At 32.6% G+C, this 17,244-nt stretch overlaps 3 protein-coding genes across 3 annotated transcripts; 2 read left to right on the top strand and 1 right to left on the bottom strand.

Annotated features, from left to right (window-relative positions):
- Positions 1-979: 979 nt before the first annotated feature.
- LOC104702460 (nuclear speckle RNA-binding protein A) lies at positions 980-3,295 on the top strand. Its single transcript, XM_010418318.3, has 6 exons — positions 980-1,410; positions 1,649-1,782; positions 1,875-2,136; positions 2,228-2,289; positions 2,403-2,484; positions 2,790-3,295. The coding sequence occupies exons 1-6, from the start codon at positions 1,314-1,316 to the stop codon at positions 2,885-2,887; spliced, it is 735 nt and encodes a 244-aa protein (XP_010416620.2). The 5' UTR covers positions 980-1,313; the 3' UTR covers positions 2,888-3,295.
- An 8,576-nt stretch (positions 3,296-11,871) lies between these two features.
- LOC104702459 (uncharacterized) lies at positions 11,872-13,699 on the top strand. The gene is made up of 2 exons (XM_087459349.1): positions 11,872-13,302; positions 13,396-13,699. Exon 1 carries the CDS (start codon positions 12,139-12,141, stop codon positions 13,276-13,278), a length of 1,140 nt encoding a protein of 379 aa, XP_087315475.1. The 5' UTR covers positions 11,872-12,138; the 3' UTR covers positions 13,279-13,302; positions 13,396-13,699.
- Positions 13,700-15,511: 1,812 nt separating this feature from the next.
- Positions 15,512-17,206, bottom strand: LOC104702458 (SKP1-interacting partner 15). The gene has a single exon (XM_010418314.3). It carries the CDS (start codon positions 16,888-16,890, stop codon positions 15,760-15,762), a length of 1,131 nt encoding a protein of 376 aa, XP_010416616.1. The 5' UTR covers positions 16,891-17,206; the 3' UTR covers positions 15,512-15,759.
- Positions 17,207-17,244: the final 38 nt, after the last annotated feature.

Raw genomic sequence — 17,244 nt, 5'->3', positions numbered from 1 at the left:
TATGATTGGAGTTTAGAGAAATAAAATGAATGATGATTAAGGCAAAGAGGGTTGAGAAGAAATGAAAGTTTTGGTTAACAAAAAGAAAAAACTCTCAAGGAAACATGGAAACCTACTTACTTTTGTTGTATTGTTGTTGTGTTTGGCCCCATCTCCTCATTTCCTACATTTATATAGTATATGAGTATATAATAAACATGACTCCGTTTTTATTTTGTCGTTTATATATATATATATATGTCAACTATTCCCTCCGTTTCAAAATATAGGATATTTTAACTAAACCACGCAGATTAAGAAGTCTTTACTTTTAACAAGTTCAACCAATCAGAAACAATACTGCATAATATAAAATACTAAACTAATCTAAATGTTGTATTAAAAATTGAAAACATCATATATTATAAAACAAAAAACTTCTCTAAAATATCTTATATTTTGAAACGGAGGGAGTATTTATTATTAATTCACTTATTCAAAGTTCATTCATTAATCATTGTGATTTTGCATGTCAGCATATATACTCTTCAAGACAACATCAGAGTATTTTCTCGTTACTCCTTAATTAAGAAAGCATCTATTATACATGTACATACGACAATCCGTGATTCACACATTCACTTATCTTAGACCTGATCTACATCTATTGGTTATTGTATCTCCTCTTCATTTTATAGTTGTTTTATACAGTCGGTTAAATTGTATGTATTTGCTAGTCTAGTACATAATACGCAAAAATCAAATTTTTACTGTTATCTCCAAAACTTATCATTTTTACTGTTAACTACAAAACAGACATGATTTAGTTGTTTGATCACTTACTATGCAAAATTATTAAATTAACATGCATGACCACATATACGACATAATGCATGCATGTAGCAATATATTATTGGACATCTTGAAATCAGAAGTTGGATTGAAACGGGATCCTGGATACACCATAACCGAGCTCAGGTCATATGGGCCTGAAAAAGTTGGTTTAGCGGGCCGTTAAACCGTGAAAATTGAGATCATATCGGGTCAATAAAACGGGCCGGGTCTACAAGACTCGGATCTTTAAAGAGAGCAAAAAGAATCAGAAAATTCGAAATCAATCGTGATTACACACACAAAGAAGAAAATTGTAATCAAGAAGGATTCGAGAAATTTTTGATTTCGTGAGAGAGCTTTGGAGCAGAAGAAGAAGAAGGAGCAAGCTAGGGTTTTCTTCTATCAAATCCAGATAGAATCGAATCGAATCTATTCATTGAAATTAGGGTTTGTTTTTTTTTGTTCCCTTATTAATTTTCCATTTAGTAGCTTCGATTTCCATGGCGGATGGGTACTGGAACCAGCAGAGACAACAACAACAACAACAGCATCAGCATCCTCCAAGTGGTCCTCCGAAACGTCCCCGTTCCGATTTCGGTAAGCTTTCCTTTCACGTTTTCTCTTAATACCCAATTTGTAAATCTGAGGATATGATTAAGCAATTTGATCGTATCATCAATCATAGGGAGTATAAGAAGCACATAGATATTTTGAGGATTTTGTAAATAGCTTACGAATCCTGAGATTGAGTAATGAATTTTGTAAATAGCTTACGAATCCTGAGATTTGAGTAATGAAAAGAGGTGAATTCTAAGGTTTTGTTACCGTCTTGTAGAAGCTCCACCATCTACAATGACTTCAGGCCATGAGATGCACGGTGGTGGTGGTTATTATCCGCGGGATGAGGATCTTGATGTTCCCGATACAAGAACTATTGGTTCAGCTTATGATCGATACCTCCAAAGCGTGGTACCATTCTTGTTGATTCATTTTTGGTTCATTGTTTTTTTTTTTTTTTCTTTACTTTATTGTCCTGAAAAAAGTTTTTTTTTCTCTTGAAGCAAACTCCTTCAATGCAATCAGGAGAAGCCGGTTCTGTTTCCATGGGAAGAGGAGGAGGTAACGGTCATACCATTGATGATTTTATGATGAGACGTGGTGGAGTTCTTCCTCTTGAACATGGTCCAAATGGCCATGCTATGGGTTTTGATCCACCAGAATCTGTTGGTAGGCGTAACCGAGAACGACCTCTACCTCCAGATGCATCCAACACTTTATATGTTGAAGGACTTCCTCCTAATTGCTCAAGGAGGGAAGTAGCTCGTATCCTATTTGATGCTAATTGAAACCGATATTTCCTTATAACTAACTTGACGGAAACCATTTATTTTTACTGTCCTTAACCATGGTCTAGATATATTTCGACCTTTTTTAGGATATAGAGAAGTGAGACTTGTGACCAAAGACTCCAAACATGTAAGATTCCATGCTTCAAAGTTAGGGTCTTGTTGAAATCGCTTACCCAAGAATCATCTTGTTACTTTGATAAACCTACGTACTGAAGTATTTCTCATTTATGGGCAATGCAGCGCAATGGAGATCCTATTGTTCTTTGTTTTGTTGATTTTACAAGCCCTGCCTGTGCAGCGACTGCTCTGAGCACCTTACAAGGTAAACGATAAGCTTCTCTTTCTTGCCACTTTTTTTTTTTTTTTAACTGTTTTCCTGGCTTTTGGATCACTTGTATTTTAAGTTTGTGTTAGTAGTTTGAATCTTTTTCTATTTGGTTGTCTTCCGATTACTACATATTACGATACAGTGAGTTTGGTTTCGAAAAGCACAACCCTACATCATATGCCATAACACACTATGGGCTATATATGCCTTCAAACTAGGCCATAATCCTTAAACCATAAACTCGTCTTATAAGAAGCTATGCGCTTGAACCTTAATGTTCTTGACAACCTATTTCACAGGTTATCGAATGGACGAAAACGAGCCTGATTCCAAGTTCCTACGGCTCCAGTTTTCAAGAAAACCAGGTTCAAGACCAGGACAACGAGGGAGAAGGTGATGGCTGACTCAGGGACATTGTGGTTCATCAACCAAATGGTAGTTTATTGTATCTTGTCTAGCGGAAAGATCATCCATCCGTAGAAAACTGAATTAAACCGCACATTACATCACTTGTATCGTTGAAGCAAACCTGAGTCAAGACTCGAGAGAAACAAAGATGCGCGGAGATTGTAGAATATGAGGTAATAATAGAACCTTAAAAAGGCTCTTATAACATATATATATATATACTTTTTGTTCCCTTCCTAGCACATGAGTCCTGTTATTGTGTTGTTAATTTCACATGTTCATTACTAAAAAGATTGGCTTTACATATGAATTGATTCTTGTTTATTTTCTTCTATGGAATATTTATATGAAGATGATTATCTCTGGCTAATATCAATAAAACATTACATTTGCTCTACTCTGCTTTATCCACAAGTCTTTTTGTTTTATTTTTCTTTCTTTCTCAATTCATATATTTGACTTGTCTTCCTCTCTCCTTTTGTCTTCTCTTCTGCTTGGGAAAAGAACAATGGTTTTGTTTCAGTTCCCTTTTTGACAATAAGTTTTGTTTATGAGACGCGTTTGTGGGTGATGTAAACGGGGAAGACTTTTATTATTTTGAGATGAATGTTTATACTAGATTGATTACTTTTATTTAAATCATTTTTTTGTGGTCTGAATTATGTCACATATATTGTCTGATTGTGGAAACTGTAATGTTTCTGACCACGTAAAAAAAAAGAAAGAGAGAGACGTGATTAGTATTATTATTTACTTTCGGGGTTGTGGATTACTTTTCTAATTTCGACTTAAAACATCATATCGATTACCGGTTTGATGTTGATAGCAGTATGATTTACTACTATTACAATTAGTTTATTTCTCTTCGTTCTAGACTTGGTAGGAATTTGATGTCTAAATACATCTAAATGTGTATGAAATTTAGTTTGAGAATAAAACGATCAATTTACCGCTACCGAAGCTTTAAATACGTAAAAACCGAATAATAAAGGATGATATCTGACATAGTGAGTATGAGATCGAGCAAATTTACATTTCGAATTGTTACCTAGTTTTTATTTATGTAATTGTAAATAACTAACTTTATAACAGTTGAATTAGACAGACCAATAAAGTTTGGTAAATGGTATTACATATCATATGCTCATCTTTTCAACTAGTATTACAGGGGTATTATAGTGTGTGTGTGTGTCTGTTTAAAATACTAATCTACAAAACTAAATTTGAACGTTTCGCGTTTGATAGTTATTTCATCATATTCACCTTAAAAATTTTCCTTATCATATCGTTTTATTAGTTCGTCGTTGTACTCGTTTGATCAACTTATAATAAACGTATTGTACAATTAGAATGTCTCTATCATGAGAATATAAGATCTACCACTCGACAAATTGCTCTACTTTTAATCAGAAAATAAAACTGGTCTTTTAGTTTTAACGTCAAAAGTCTACCATCCCACACATATAGCTCCACTTGTAATTCATAAAATCGACCAAGGATTTTGATTACATAACAACAATAGATTAGTAGTGTTAACAAAAATAATACAGTATATATTACTTATGTTGTTACTTACTTTTCAAAGAAATCATTTAAACACACACAGAAAAATCATTTACTGTTTTTATTTTTTATTGGAAAAAAATGATTAATCTCTTGCCAAAAAATCATATATGCACACCACAAAAAACGTATATTCGAAGGCAGATGCTTTCCTCCGCGTCACTTTTCGTAGTACATATCAAACATTTTTCATGTTTGTTGTGTCCCTCTCTCACCGTCTCACGGTTTTCTACTTCTGAACCCTAGTTACCACATCAGTCGGATGTTTTTTCTTTTTCTCCTTTTACGAGCAATATTTAGTGATTTCAGAGACAAAACTTGTATGATCTTTTTGCTTTTCTGTAGTAAGCTGACCAGTACAGCACACGTCCGTCTGTAATAAGCTGATCACTTAACAATAGATTAAAAGAAACAAAAAAATGGCAAGAAACAAGAAAAATGCGAAGTAAGTTTTGTCCTCTAACAATTAAATGTTTCATACGAAATGCTTCAACGTGCTCACGAGAACCATAGGTTCATAGCCTTCACGATGTTAATCCACATTTACTGCTGAGATTTATAAACAAATACGCCTAGTCACGATATATCTAAAATACCGTTGACAGTATTTTGAAGTATTGTTTAGCCACTAGTTTGGAACAAATATTTTAACTCGCTAGCATTCAAAGATAAGCATATATTTTTATTCGTTTAGTCGTCTCCTCAATCATAGAGTTCTAATTGACTCTTGATACCAAAGCTGGAAAGTTTAATATTAGACAAAAACAACTTAAGTATCTTCGGATTCTAATTAATCACTTATTCATATGTACTTAGTTTGATACTACGATACGCTTTTAAACATGTTCATTACAACGTATGGCCAAGTCTCCATGTCGGTTGTCAAAATCTACCGTAGACGAATGTGTTTTAGTTTTCTTTTCAACTTTTTTTCCAGAAACGATACTACTTTTGAATATATATAAACTAAAATGTATACGCTACACGTTTTTATATCCACCTTCATCATTCTAATTTTTTCAATATTGGCAAGTTTTTACAGGAAAAAAAAAAGTTAATGAGATTGAGTTTGAGGTAGTGTCTTTTTGGATACTTTTCATAGTCGGTGATTAACATATTCGTTTACACTATCCAATAATTCTTCTTGTTTTTGTTGTTTGGCACGACGAAAGACTATCAAGGAGATTGCTGAATTGTTTATTTCCATGAAGAAAAAGAGATGCATGAATTTTTATGAGAAAATAATTGTTCGTGAATTTTATAGAATATATATTGATTTAGATGGATCTCCATCTACCTATTTTTTACCAAATCAACATTATTGTAGTCATAACATATTAAAGTTTTTATAGTTAGTAACAAACACCATTTTCCTTTAGCAAAGTTAAAAGATGTATAATATCATGTTAGCGAATAGTATTTATGTATTTTCCGCTCTTTTTACGTGTAATTTTCACACTCTCAAATTAGTTTCCGTTTTATACCTTTATTTTAATTGAGATATTGCAATGGAAGAAAATGTTGTTTAGTTTGTAGGTTAGTTTGGGAAGTATTCATTTGGGATTTTCGATTAAGTTTAGTTCAGACTGTGTAAGTTTGGACCCAATGGGAGTATAACCAAAAAAAATTAAAAAATGAGAGTTAATATCCATAAACACAAAAACACTTCGTTGGGTTTTGGTTTAATAGTCACTAGTCAGTACCTACTTAGATTTGTACATGTAGTGCATTTCACTATCGCAAGTCTTTTCACAACTTACTTATAAATTTTAGACTTTTATGACTGTAAATTATTAACTTAATAGTAATATTATTCTCGAATATCTGTCTATCCTTTGTGGTTTATTACCTAATTTGGAGAAATTTTCACACTGAAAGAAAAACTGTTCCCTTAACAACTACAACAAAAAAAGGTAAAAGTATTGTTCTATGGTAAGTACCAGCAACTAGGAAACTCTGATTCTATACATATTTAGAGTAATAGCAATTAATCGATTATATATGCATTTTGAGGGATTAAAATTTTAAAAGAGGGACGAGTTTTTCTCGAGAGGAGACAAAATCAATAAAAGGATAATTTACGAAAAATTGTACAGAAAGACGTATTTAGCAGCCCTCTTGCGGCCCCCAGGAAGAAATGAAGTCTACCAACCCCTTCCAGTGCTTTCACACGGATATATGAATTTGGTAATTCAGAAGTTTTCAGTTTCATGCATTCACACATTGCAATGATAATTAATATTAGATAAATATTTGTTTCTTAAAAATTTATGAGCTATATAATTTTTAGGATCGAAGATCATTAACATGTTACTTTAGGTTTTTCAATACTTAATTAAAACGTTATAAATTACTGCAACATATTATCAAGATTCATTACAAAATAAACCATTAATGAATAAAAATAAACTGTTGAGGTGAACATTCCGGTAATGGAGGGAGCCTTTTCACCAGCTTTAACAGTTCTAACCCAAGTTATTTAATGAGAAATCAATCAGCCATGTTAAAGGAAAAAATTAAGACTTTTTCACTTCTTTAACTTTTGCATGGAATTTTTGCTTTAAAGTCATTGATTTGTTTGGTAGATCATTATTATGAAAATTCAAGCACGTAGTTTTTAATATAATAATGAGTGAAGGAGAAAGCAACACAAAACTACTGTCTATTGAGTATTGACCATCTTTTTTAGGTATAGAGTTTATTTATATGTAAATATAATGAGTTTCTAATTTACGATTTTCTTGTTTTTTTGGTAACATTCTAATTTACGATTTGTGAACGAATGAGAGCCTGAATTGAATGAAAAAATTATTTTTAAAAAGAATGATTTTAGATCAAGTACTATAAACATGTCTTATGTAGTTTTGATGCAACCCATAGTCGAAGCGCTCCATCATACTTGCGGCCGAGAAGATCACTAATGGAGGAGAGACAGTTTCGTACTTGTTTGTCGAGAAAACTGAAGAGTTGAGGTGTTTAACATTCACTGGAAGAGAGAAAAACATAATGATTAAAACATTACATTTTTTGTTGTTGACAATACTTAACACATTCCATGTCCATGTGAAGAAATATGTAAGAATATATAAAATAAGTGAATCCAATTGTGTCCGATTTATTGGAACACATTTTATTCTTCATTGAGTGAAACACAGTAACGTTGAGCAAAGTGTGCATTACGACAAACATAAACTCCATAGGTGTTTACCAGGGAATAGTAACACTTGATATGGTTCAATTGATCAATGTATGTTCTTTCTTTTTCATACATTTCATATCTTTTATCAATTCAGCGACACGTAGTTGGTAATTTATTGATATTAATACATTATATATCTTATCTCCAAAGAGAAAAAAAATAAAATAAAAAAAATCAACCAGTTCTGTTGACAAAATAAAACAAAAAATCATACAGCTATTATGAACCTTATAAGCTACCACATCACAGACATACGTAGGTCGCGTAAGATTATCAATCAAATACCATTTTGCGTTTTGTTACCTTTATTGGCTTGGACTTTGAATCACCAAACGATGTTTCATCTCCTAAGCTGCCACTTTTTTGGATAAAACAAATTTGAACTTAATACATACATATCGTCACAACACGTTAAGTTTTTTTTTTTTTTGATAGGAATGTGAATATTCATATTAATGAAAAGTTTGAGGTTTACAAAAGAGCCACCTAGAAAGTTTGTAACCTTGCCAAAAAAAGAAATAAAAAAAAAAGGTTACAAAAAGAGTTGAGTGTCAATCAACAGAGGTAGAGTTATCTAATCCACAACACGTTAAGTTGTTGGGTGTATTTTCATTCCTAAGTTTAATTCGATAGAAAGAAAAACCGAACAATCAAATTCTTGATTTATGTTTATTCGAATCATTACTTAATAAAGTAATAAACAAATAAATCGTATTGTATCTTTCGTATGTTCTTCCTCGAACAAATATTTGTTTATTCAAACATTAGTATTATGTTAAAATAACAAACCCTAAATTAAATTAACTTGGTCTAAATTATTAATTGACGGTGATTATATTAATTTCGTTTGAGGTCGATTTCTTCTTTATGAAAATTGTCAAGATTAGTTATATAACTTTTGACGCCTAATCAAAATAGTCAAATTTAGAGAAAAAAATACTATATAGAATGTTAAGTTGTTGATTTGTCTATTTCATTATCCAGCTGGCTACTTACCCATTTGATAAAAATCAAAACCAAAAAATCCCATTTAAAAATTCTTGTATCTAAAATGTTAATATATATAGTCTTATCTTATATTGACCAAGCTTCGGTGTTATTAGTTTATTACCCTATTTTTGGAGAAGAAATTTTGGCCTTAAATTGGATTATCCACCTCTCCTTATATATTACTAATACAACACCGGTTCGTGATATTATATATAACTCCCAATTTGTTAACATTATATGAAAAAAGAAATATACAATGTATATACGTTATGACATTTTCTCGTTGAGTTGTATACATCGTTCACTAGTAAGCAGCTAAAACAAAATTCACCGTAAATTATTTATCTTGTCTTTGATCTTATTACGTATTTATAATTGATGTAATGTAGACTAATTAACAGTTACATGCATAAAGAGATGGCGGATTAACAAGAGTAATGACAAAAGAAACATGTTATACAAATGTAATGAAACAAAAACCCAAAAACAAAAAGATTGACTGACTGTCACCGGTACAAGAGAGAATCCAGTACATGAACAATGACAACCTTCTCTTTCAATGTTCCTTTCCTTCTATAGTCAACTTGGCCGCCTATATCTTTATGACTTTAACGCGTTGCTTCTTTTTTTATTTTTATTTTATTTTCTGTATATACAGTTTTCTTTTATTTAGCTACTTAATAAATTAATAATATCTGACATAAAATTTGTAGGTTGCGATGAATAAAATGAAAATTTTCTAAAAGATATGATGAACGTGTAATGATAAGATAATTTGTCACGATAGATTTAATTCATCAAATATATCTCCTATATAATAAAACAGAAGTACACGACATTTTTTTGTAGACTATATAATATATATATTTATGATTTTTTGGTTATAAACTTGTGACAAAGGTGTATCATAATATACGGGTTAGTCTGTTTTTTGGTAAGTAAGGATAGTATAGATTTAGTTAATTATAATAACATATAAATCAATTATAGGTAACGTTTAAAAAATAAGGAAATCTTTCAACCTAATTAAAACAAAAATATGTGATTCTTCTTTCACATTTATTTTATTTTATATTTTAATTATTTTAATTTTTATCTAATATATTTAGTTAATAAAATTTATGATTTTTTCTGCATATGATGTAACTTTTTTTTTAAAGAGACATATATTACTCAACTGATGAATAAAAAAAATACAAAATATCCTACATCACCTAAGAAAATCCCCTATATAATAAAACGGAAGTACACGACATTTTTTTATAGACTATATAATAGATATATTTATAATTTTTTTGTTATAAACTTGTGACATAGGTGTATCATAATATACGGGTTAGTCTGTTTTTTGGTAAGTAAGGATAGTATGGATTTAGTTAATTATAGTAACATATAAATCAATTATAGTAACATTTAAAATATAATAAAATCTCTCAACCTAATTAAAACAAAAATATGTGATTCTTCTTTCACATTTATTTTATTTTATATTTTAATTATTTTGATTTTTTATCTAATATATTTAGTTAATAAAATTTATGATTTTTTCTGCATATGATGTAATTAAATTTTTTTTTTAAACAGACATATATTACTCAACTGATGAATAAAAAAATATAAAAAATGCCTTACGTCACCTAAGAAAACTAGGTAAAGATTCAAAGTCATATTAATAAAAAAGAGACCAAAATGATTCTGAATACGAATGAGCAAAAACCTTGATTTATCAGACATTGAAATTAAAAAATTTATACATTTTATTATGGTTCTTTATTTTAAAGAATTTCAACTTTTCATAACTTTAGAAATTTAAATGTATAACTTTTTAAAAAATTTAAAGATTATTCATATTTCAACTATTAAAACATTATCTTTTTATAAAATGTTTAAGATATGAAAAATATTTAAACTTTATAAGAAGTTCAAATATTATAAGTATTTCAATTTCTAAAATAATAAAATTTATTCAAACATTTTAAATTTTAATAATATATACGAATTAAAATATCACATGACGGGTTATATGGCAGGACATGTTTGAGTTGATATTAATAGAAAATTAATGTCATTAATTCGGTGCTGCACGGGTAAAATGTCATCTCATTATTTTGTGAACTTTTTAAAAGCTTTAAAGATTATTAATATTTCAATTATTAAAACATTTAATTTTTATAACTGTTTAAGATATTAATAATATTTAAACTTTATAAGAGGTTCAAATGTTACAAGTAGTTCAATTTCTATAAAAAAAAAACTTTCTTAAAACATATTAAATTTTAAAAATATATTTAGATTTTTATGATGATTTTTCTGCGGTGTACAACGAATTAAAATATCACACGACGAGTTATATGGCTAGACATGTTTGAGTAGATATTAATAGAAACTTAAAATGTCATTAATTCGGTGCTACATGGATAAAATATCATCTCATTATTTTGTTAACGATATGAATATTAGATTAATAGACATATCTAATTAAATCGATTAATTCATATTGTAACAAAATAATTAATATGCGGTATAATGTAGGTTAAGTCATATAATTAACAATCAAAATACAATATATAATTTTAAAAACTAAACAAATCAAATAAAATTAACAAACAAAAATTAATATTTTTATCAAATAACTTAAACTGCAGTGTATCGCGGATCAAAATCTAGATCTACTAAAATAGATCTTACAAAATAGATGTTATTTTCATAAGTTATATTCAACATATGATTTCATGGCCTAATGTTTGAGCAAAAAAAAAATAAAACAAATTAAACAATCATATATATAATACTTTAAATAAAAATTATAAAATAAATAAATAAATGTTAACATGTGCTCTAGTACAGGTCCAATTCTAGTAAATACATATTTGGGTACTTGATGAAAGCACACCATGGCATTAATTCATATGGCTTCATTTCTATAGGTAGGTAAACGTTTTGTTAAAAGAAAACTAAAGTAAGGTAGATTTTATGTGATCTTAAATGCAATAAAATTGTTACATTTTACGGATTTCCCATATTCAGAAAGAAATGTGTAATCATCTCATATAACAATTAAGATCTTTGGGGCCATGATCTAAGCTCTCGATCAATTCTTTTAATTTTGTTTGGGGTTCCATTAACATATTACATATAACATGGTAAAATTCTGTTAGCTTCACATTCAATGTGCTTTATAGTCTATATTATATTTGATTTTGTATGTTCGGAACATGCAGAACATGTCGATCAAAGACGACCAAAAATAATATAAGGGATATATAAAGATAAATCAATAATGAAGCCCGAGGGAGACTAAACTCATTTTCGTTCTTTGTATTATTAAATATCTTCTTCGTTTTTTTGTACTACTTAGACACGACACAAAATTACTACCATGAGAGATAGTAGTAAAAAAGGGATTAAATGTAAAATTGAGAAGCTATATAAAGGATGCAAAGGGAAGAGAGTAAGAGCATCAAACACAAACATAAACACATAACAAAATGGGGTCACCAATGGCCTCTTTTCTTATCTTAGCATTCTCCCTTGCTTTTGTATCTCAAACCACCGCAAATTACTTCTACTCTTCCCCTCCTCCACCAGTCAAACACTACACTCCTCCGGTTTACAAATCCCCTCCACCACCAGTTAAGCACTACTCTCCCCCTCCGGTCTACAAGTCTCCTCCCCCACCCAAGAAGGACTATGAGTACAAATCTCCCCCGCCACCAGTTAAGCACTACTCTCCCCCTCCGGTCTACAAGTCTCCTCCCCCTCCCAAGAAGGACTACGAGTACAAATCTCCCCCGCCACCAGTTAAGCACTACTCTCCCCCTCCGGTCTACAAGTCTCCTCCCCCACCCAAGAAGGACTACGAATACAAATCTCCCCCGCCACCAGTTAAGCACTACTCTCCCCCTCCGGTCTACAAGTCTCCTCCCCCATCCAAGAAGGACTACGAGTACAAATCTCCCCCGCCACCAGTTAAGCACTACTCTCCCCCTCCGGTCTACAAGTCTCCTCCTCCACCCAAGAAGGACTACGAGTACAAATTTCCCCCGCCACCAGTTAAGCACTACTCTCCCCCACCGGTCTACAAGTCTCCTCCCCCTCCCAAGAAGGATTACGAGTACAAATCTCCTCCACCACCAGTGAAGCACTACTCTCCCCCTCCGGTCTACAAGTCTCCACCCCCTCCAAAGAAGGATTACGAGTACAAATCTCCCCCACCACCAGTTAAGCACTACTCTCCCCCTCCGGTCTACAAGTCTCCACCCCCTCCCAAGAAGGATTACGAGTACAAATCTCCTCCACCACCAGTGAAGCACTACTCTCCCCCTCCGGTCTACAAGTCTCCTCCCCCACCCAAGAAGGATTACGAGTACAAATCTCCCCCACCACCGGTTCACTACTCTCCTCCTCCAGTAGTATACCACTCTCCACCGCCACCCAAGAAGCACTACGAATACAAATCTCCTCCTCCTCCGGTCCATTACTCTCCCCCTCCGGTTTACCACTCTCCTCCTCCTCCGGTCCATTACTCTCCCCCTCCGGTTTACCACTCTCCTCCTCCTCCAGTACATCACTACTCACCACCTCACCAACCCTACCTTTACAAATCGCCACCTCCTCCTCACTACTAGATTACTTAATCGTCTACTCTAACGGTAATTATTACTTATCATACTTTGCAATGCTACATCTCAATCAAATTTCAGTTACCTATTTCATATGTTAACATAAATCATATATTCTTTCAGGAGTCGACGACCGTACACAAGAAAACAAAGAATCGTTTGGTAATATAATAAAAGACACAAGATCAAAGACGAGAGAATTGAAACGGATACATATGTCTAAAGAGAAAGTTTCCAATTCTAATATCTTTTCTTTATTTCTGAATACGTTATATTGTAATAAATTTCAAACATGTTGATGAATGTGGTCCCTTCATGCATGCAAATCAGTCATATGTTTGTTAAGTTCAAGTCCTGTTTTGCTTTCAGATTATTCAATTTCAGAGTTTGGTTGTTCAACTAAATAAAAAGTATAAGTTTCTTTTCATTTCTTCTGCTCCACTGTCCCAAATTTTAGTTGGCTTCTACGATCGAAACTCTCAAATTCTTAAATCCTCAAATTAGCCATATTTAATTAAGTGACCATCTAAATGATTAGTATATTAATTAATTCCCCTATATAGGCATATATATATATATATATATATATATATAAAAACATAAATAGTGAAATGTACATTAATTATATCTATTTATACATTGCTCATCTCAGGTTTATTTACTAAGTCAGTACGTAACATTATAAGTTTATAACATTGCATTTTATTTTTTTCATCGGTGAGGTTGAAAACGTGTTTCAGTTGAAACTCAAGAGGATATAGTGGAACTGGTCAGAATGTGTGCTGTATAATGTAAGTACAATTAAGGACAACATCTTACGTCTTAGTTTGGACCAGAAACAAACAAAACAAAAACCGAGTTCGTTGACGGTAAAAGATCATAATGCTGGTCAACGGCTCTTAATAGAATCGCAATTGACTTATATATATGTCGTACCGTGTCATGCACCTCACGTGTGACGTGCCTTCCCTTTTTTTTTGTTGGTAAAAAAAAAAAAAAAATGGAAAAGGAAACTTCTTGTTCGGCGAAGTAGGCTATGAAATATGTAGTAGTGATCTATTTATTTTGTACGTACGTATTAGTTTATCTCATATGCTTAACTAATAATTCGGCTTCGGCAAAAGACTATACTATATATATTCTCATTTTTTTTTGTATTATTACATCTTTGTAACTTTGTTTCTTCTGTAGTTTTGTTTTTGGATTCATCATGCTTTTTTATATTCTCAAATTTTCCTGCTTACGAGAGATATATCAATTGCTTTCAATAATTCATTGGAAACAAGTGGTGGTATATTTCTGCATTATTATTGATTACCTTGGCTATTTTGGAAAAAAGTAGGCAGGTCTTCATACTTGTTGTATTGCAATTATTTAAGTTGTTAGAGAGAAAAGCATAATAATATGATTGGCTATTGCCAAATTAAAATATATGTAAGAACAACGTAAATAATAATGTGAAAGTAAAAACTTATGTAAGAACACATTTATAATATAGGTACTGTATAATGTAAACATTCAAACTCGTGTAACAAAACAGTGTCGCTTTTTTTCGTAAGTTATATGTTTAGGTCTTTCTGTTCCATCTTTTCACTATTTCAATACGTTAGTCTAGTAAACTATATTGTGGATCCTAATACACCTCGAGAACCAAATTATAATCTTACTAAATTAAATTATTCTCAATTTGATCGACGCATTGTGAGGATTTGTTCGATCATTTATAGACCGAACATAATGGTTCATGACACATGCATATGATATGGCCCCATTTTGACTTACGTGACCTAATAAATCATTGGTTATGAGCAAATCTGCATCATCAAGCACCTTCCTTCAGTTTCAAGCTAATGAAATCATAATTAGTTTGCATATATAATTTACGAAGAAATTAAATCAAACATACATATGATTGGTGTTAAAGTTGACAAAGAAGGAGATCAGTTTCAATGGACAAGAAATTGCTTGGTGACATCATAAGAGAATGATTCTCTCTATACGGATATATGGTCTGAATGAACCACTATAATTAAACGGACACAATAAAGAAATTAGAGCATGTTTTGTTGTCAAGAGTTCAGGTGAAACAGAGTGACACTGAGATGTTTTAGGGATTCAAAGACATATAAATGTTTAAACTTTATGCAAATCTCTATGAACCCATTACTGGAATTTCAAAGTAACAAAACCAAGATGATCACAGATCAAAGGTTGAAGCTCAAGGCAAATCACAAAGCAATACTAGAATCATAGCACATTCCATTTTAACAGTTTTGACCAAATTCTGGATTACAAGAAAAGAACAACAAAGCACATCGAGAAACAACAGAAATACAGCTTAAGAACATCATCAACAACAAAGAAGCAGAAACAATCATTATAGAAATCAGCAAACAATCATAAACAGAGAGAGATAGAGATAAGAGGTTTCTATGTAACGCGCAACGAACACAAAACGGACCTTTTAGTTTTTGTTTGTGTCTTGTGTCATGGCATCAATGTAAGCTTAGCATCAAACACAAACCCTCGACACAACCCATCAGCATAACCAGGTACACCCTCAATCCATCTCCAACCTTCCCAACAATCCCACATAGCAAGCTTCCCCATCCTTTTAGCAGAGAAGTAAACCCTATCTCCACCTCCAAAAACTTTAAACTTACTCGATTCTTGAAAACCACGGTACATCTCTAAAGGCATCCTACCAGCTTCTTCCCATTCCAAACTCTCTAAATCCAGCCTAAGTATCAGAATCGTCGAACAAGCCGGGTTCAACGAAAACGTCGATTTCAAACCACCAATCATCAGAAGCTTTGAGTCACCGTCCCCGCGCAACAAACGCGGTCGTTTAATGATATCGAATATATCACCCCACTCATGTTTCTCCAAGCAAACCCAATTCGTATGAGTGACTGTTAGGTTCGTCAGTTTACACGAGAAAAGCTTCCATTGGCTTCTCCATGGTGATCCAACGTCGCACAATGCGAAAACAGAGCTAGACATCAAAACAGGGGATCTAGGTTTGGACGGTAAGTTAGATGAGAACTTGAGCCATTGGTTAGCAATCACAGCACCTGAGTAATACAACGCAGCGAGCTCGGTGAGCACCATGACTCGATTAACAGAATCAACAAGAACAGTACCATGGCGTGACCAAGCTGAGCCAAGCTGAGGCAAAACTTTGAACTGACGAGTTAACGGATTACAAGCAACGAGAGATTTGCTAGACTCAGCTAAATCAATGGAGTCACCCCAAAGGTAGATCAATCCGCTTGAAGAAGCTACAGGCTGAGGAGATCGGAAAGGGAGGAAATCGAGATTGAATCTGAACCATTGATTCTGTTCCGGATCGTATACGTGGATGTACGGTCGCGTACTCGTCGCCGCGTGTCCGTTTACGCCGCTGTGACGGTGGCTGTGGTGGTGGTGAGGAGGACGGAGAGCGAGTAGATTCAACGGCGGACGAGTCGAGATGATCTCAATGAAGCACTGAGATGTTAGAATCTGGTTAAAGAACTTACAAACGGATCTGCAGATCATGATATCGCGGAGAGGAAGAGAAGAGAAGATCTGGTGGAGAGAATCCGGTGGAAGACGGTTAACCGGAGACGATTCCATTTTGGGTTTTTTTTTTCTTTCTCTTCCGCCTCCTCCGTTGGTTTGCGGCGGCGGGTCGGGGAGAAAAAATGGGCTTAGCCGAGAATTGTGGGTAATAAAAAGGGTAAAATGGGAAAAAGACAGAGAATTAAGGCGTTGTGTGAGTTGTCATTGGTTGCGATTTAACGTATATGAAATTGAGAAAGGGTGAAAGACAAAAAAGGGTATAATTTATAGTTGCCGTTTTTGTCCTTGGTTTGCTTTTATGGGCTGACTCACCTACTTGTCTCCTTATCATTTTATTCACTAATACACTAATATTATGTTGTCTTTATAAATAAAATTATAATTACTGAAAGTGTCTAAAAAAAATAC

Source organism: Camelina sativa, chromosome 7, assembly GCF_030686135.1.
Source record: "Camelina sativa cultivar CO46 ecotype springtype chromosome 7, ASM3068613v1".
Lineage (NCBI taxonomy): Eukaryota > Viridiplantae > Streptophyta > Magnoliopsida > Brassicales > Brassicaceae > Camelina > Camelina sativa.
The sequence above is the reverse complement of the archived record's forward strand: the minus strand, read 5'-3'. Positions and strand labels throughout refer to the sequence as shown.

Coding starts and splice junctions, on each gene's coding strand:
- LOC104702459 (XM_087459349.1), top strand. CDS start 12,139: ATGGGGTCACCAATGGCCTCTTTTCTTATCTTAGCATTCTCCCTTGCT.
- LOC104702460 (XM_010418318.3), top strand. CDS start 1,314: ATGGCGGATGGGTACTGGAACCAGCAGAGACAACAACAACAACAACAG. Junction 1,783..1,874: donor ATCGATACCTCCAAAGCGTG/GTACCATTCTTG, acceptor TTTCTCTTGAAG/CAAACTCCTTCAATGCAATC. Junction 2,485..2,789: donor TGCTCTGAGCACCTTACAAG/GTAAACGATAAG, acceptor CCTATTTCACAG/GTTATCGAATGGACGAAAAC.
- LOC104702458 (XM_010418314.3), bottom strand. CDS start 16,890: ATGGAATCGTCTCCGGTTAACCGTCTTCCACCGGATTCTCTCCACCAG.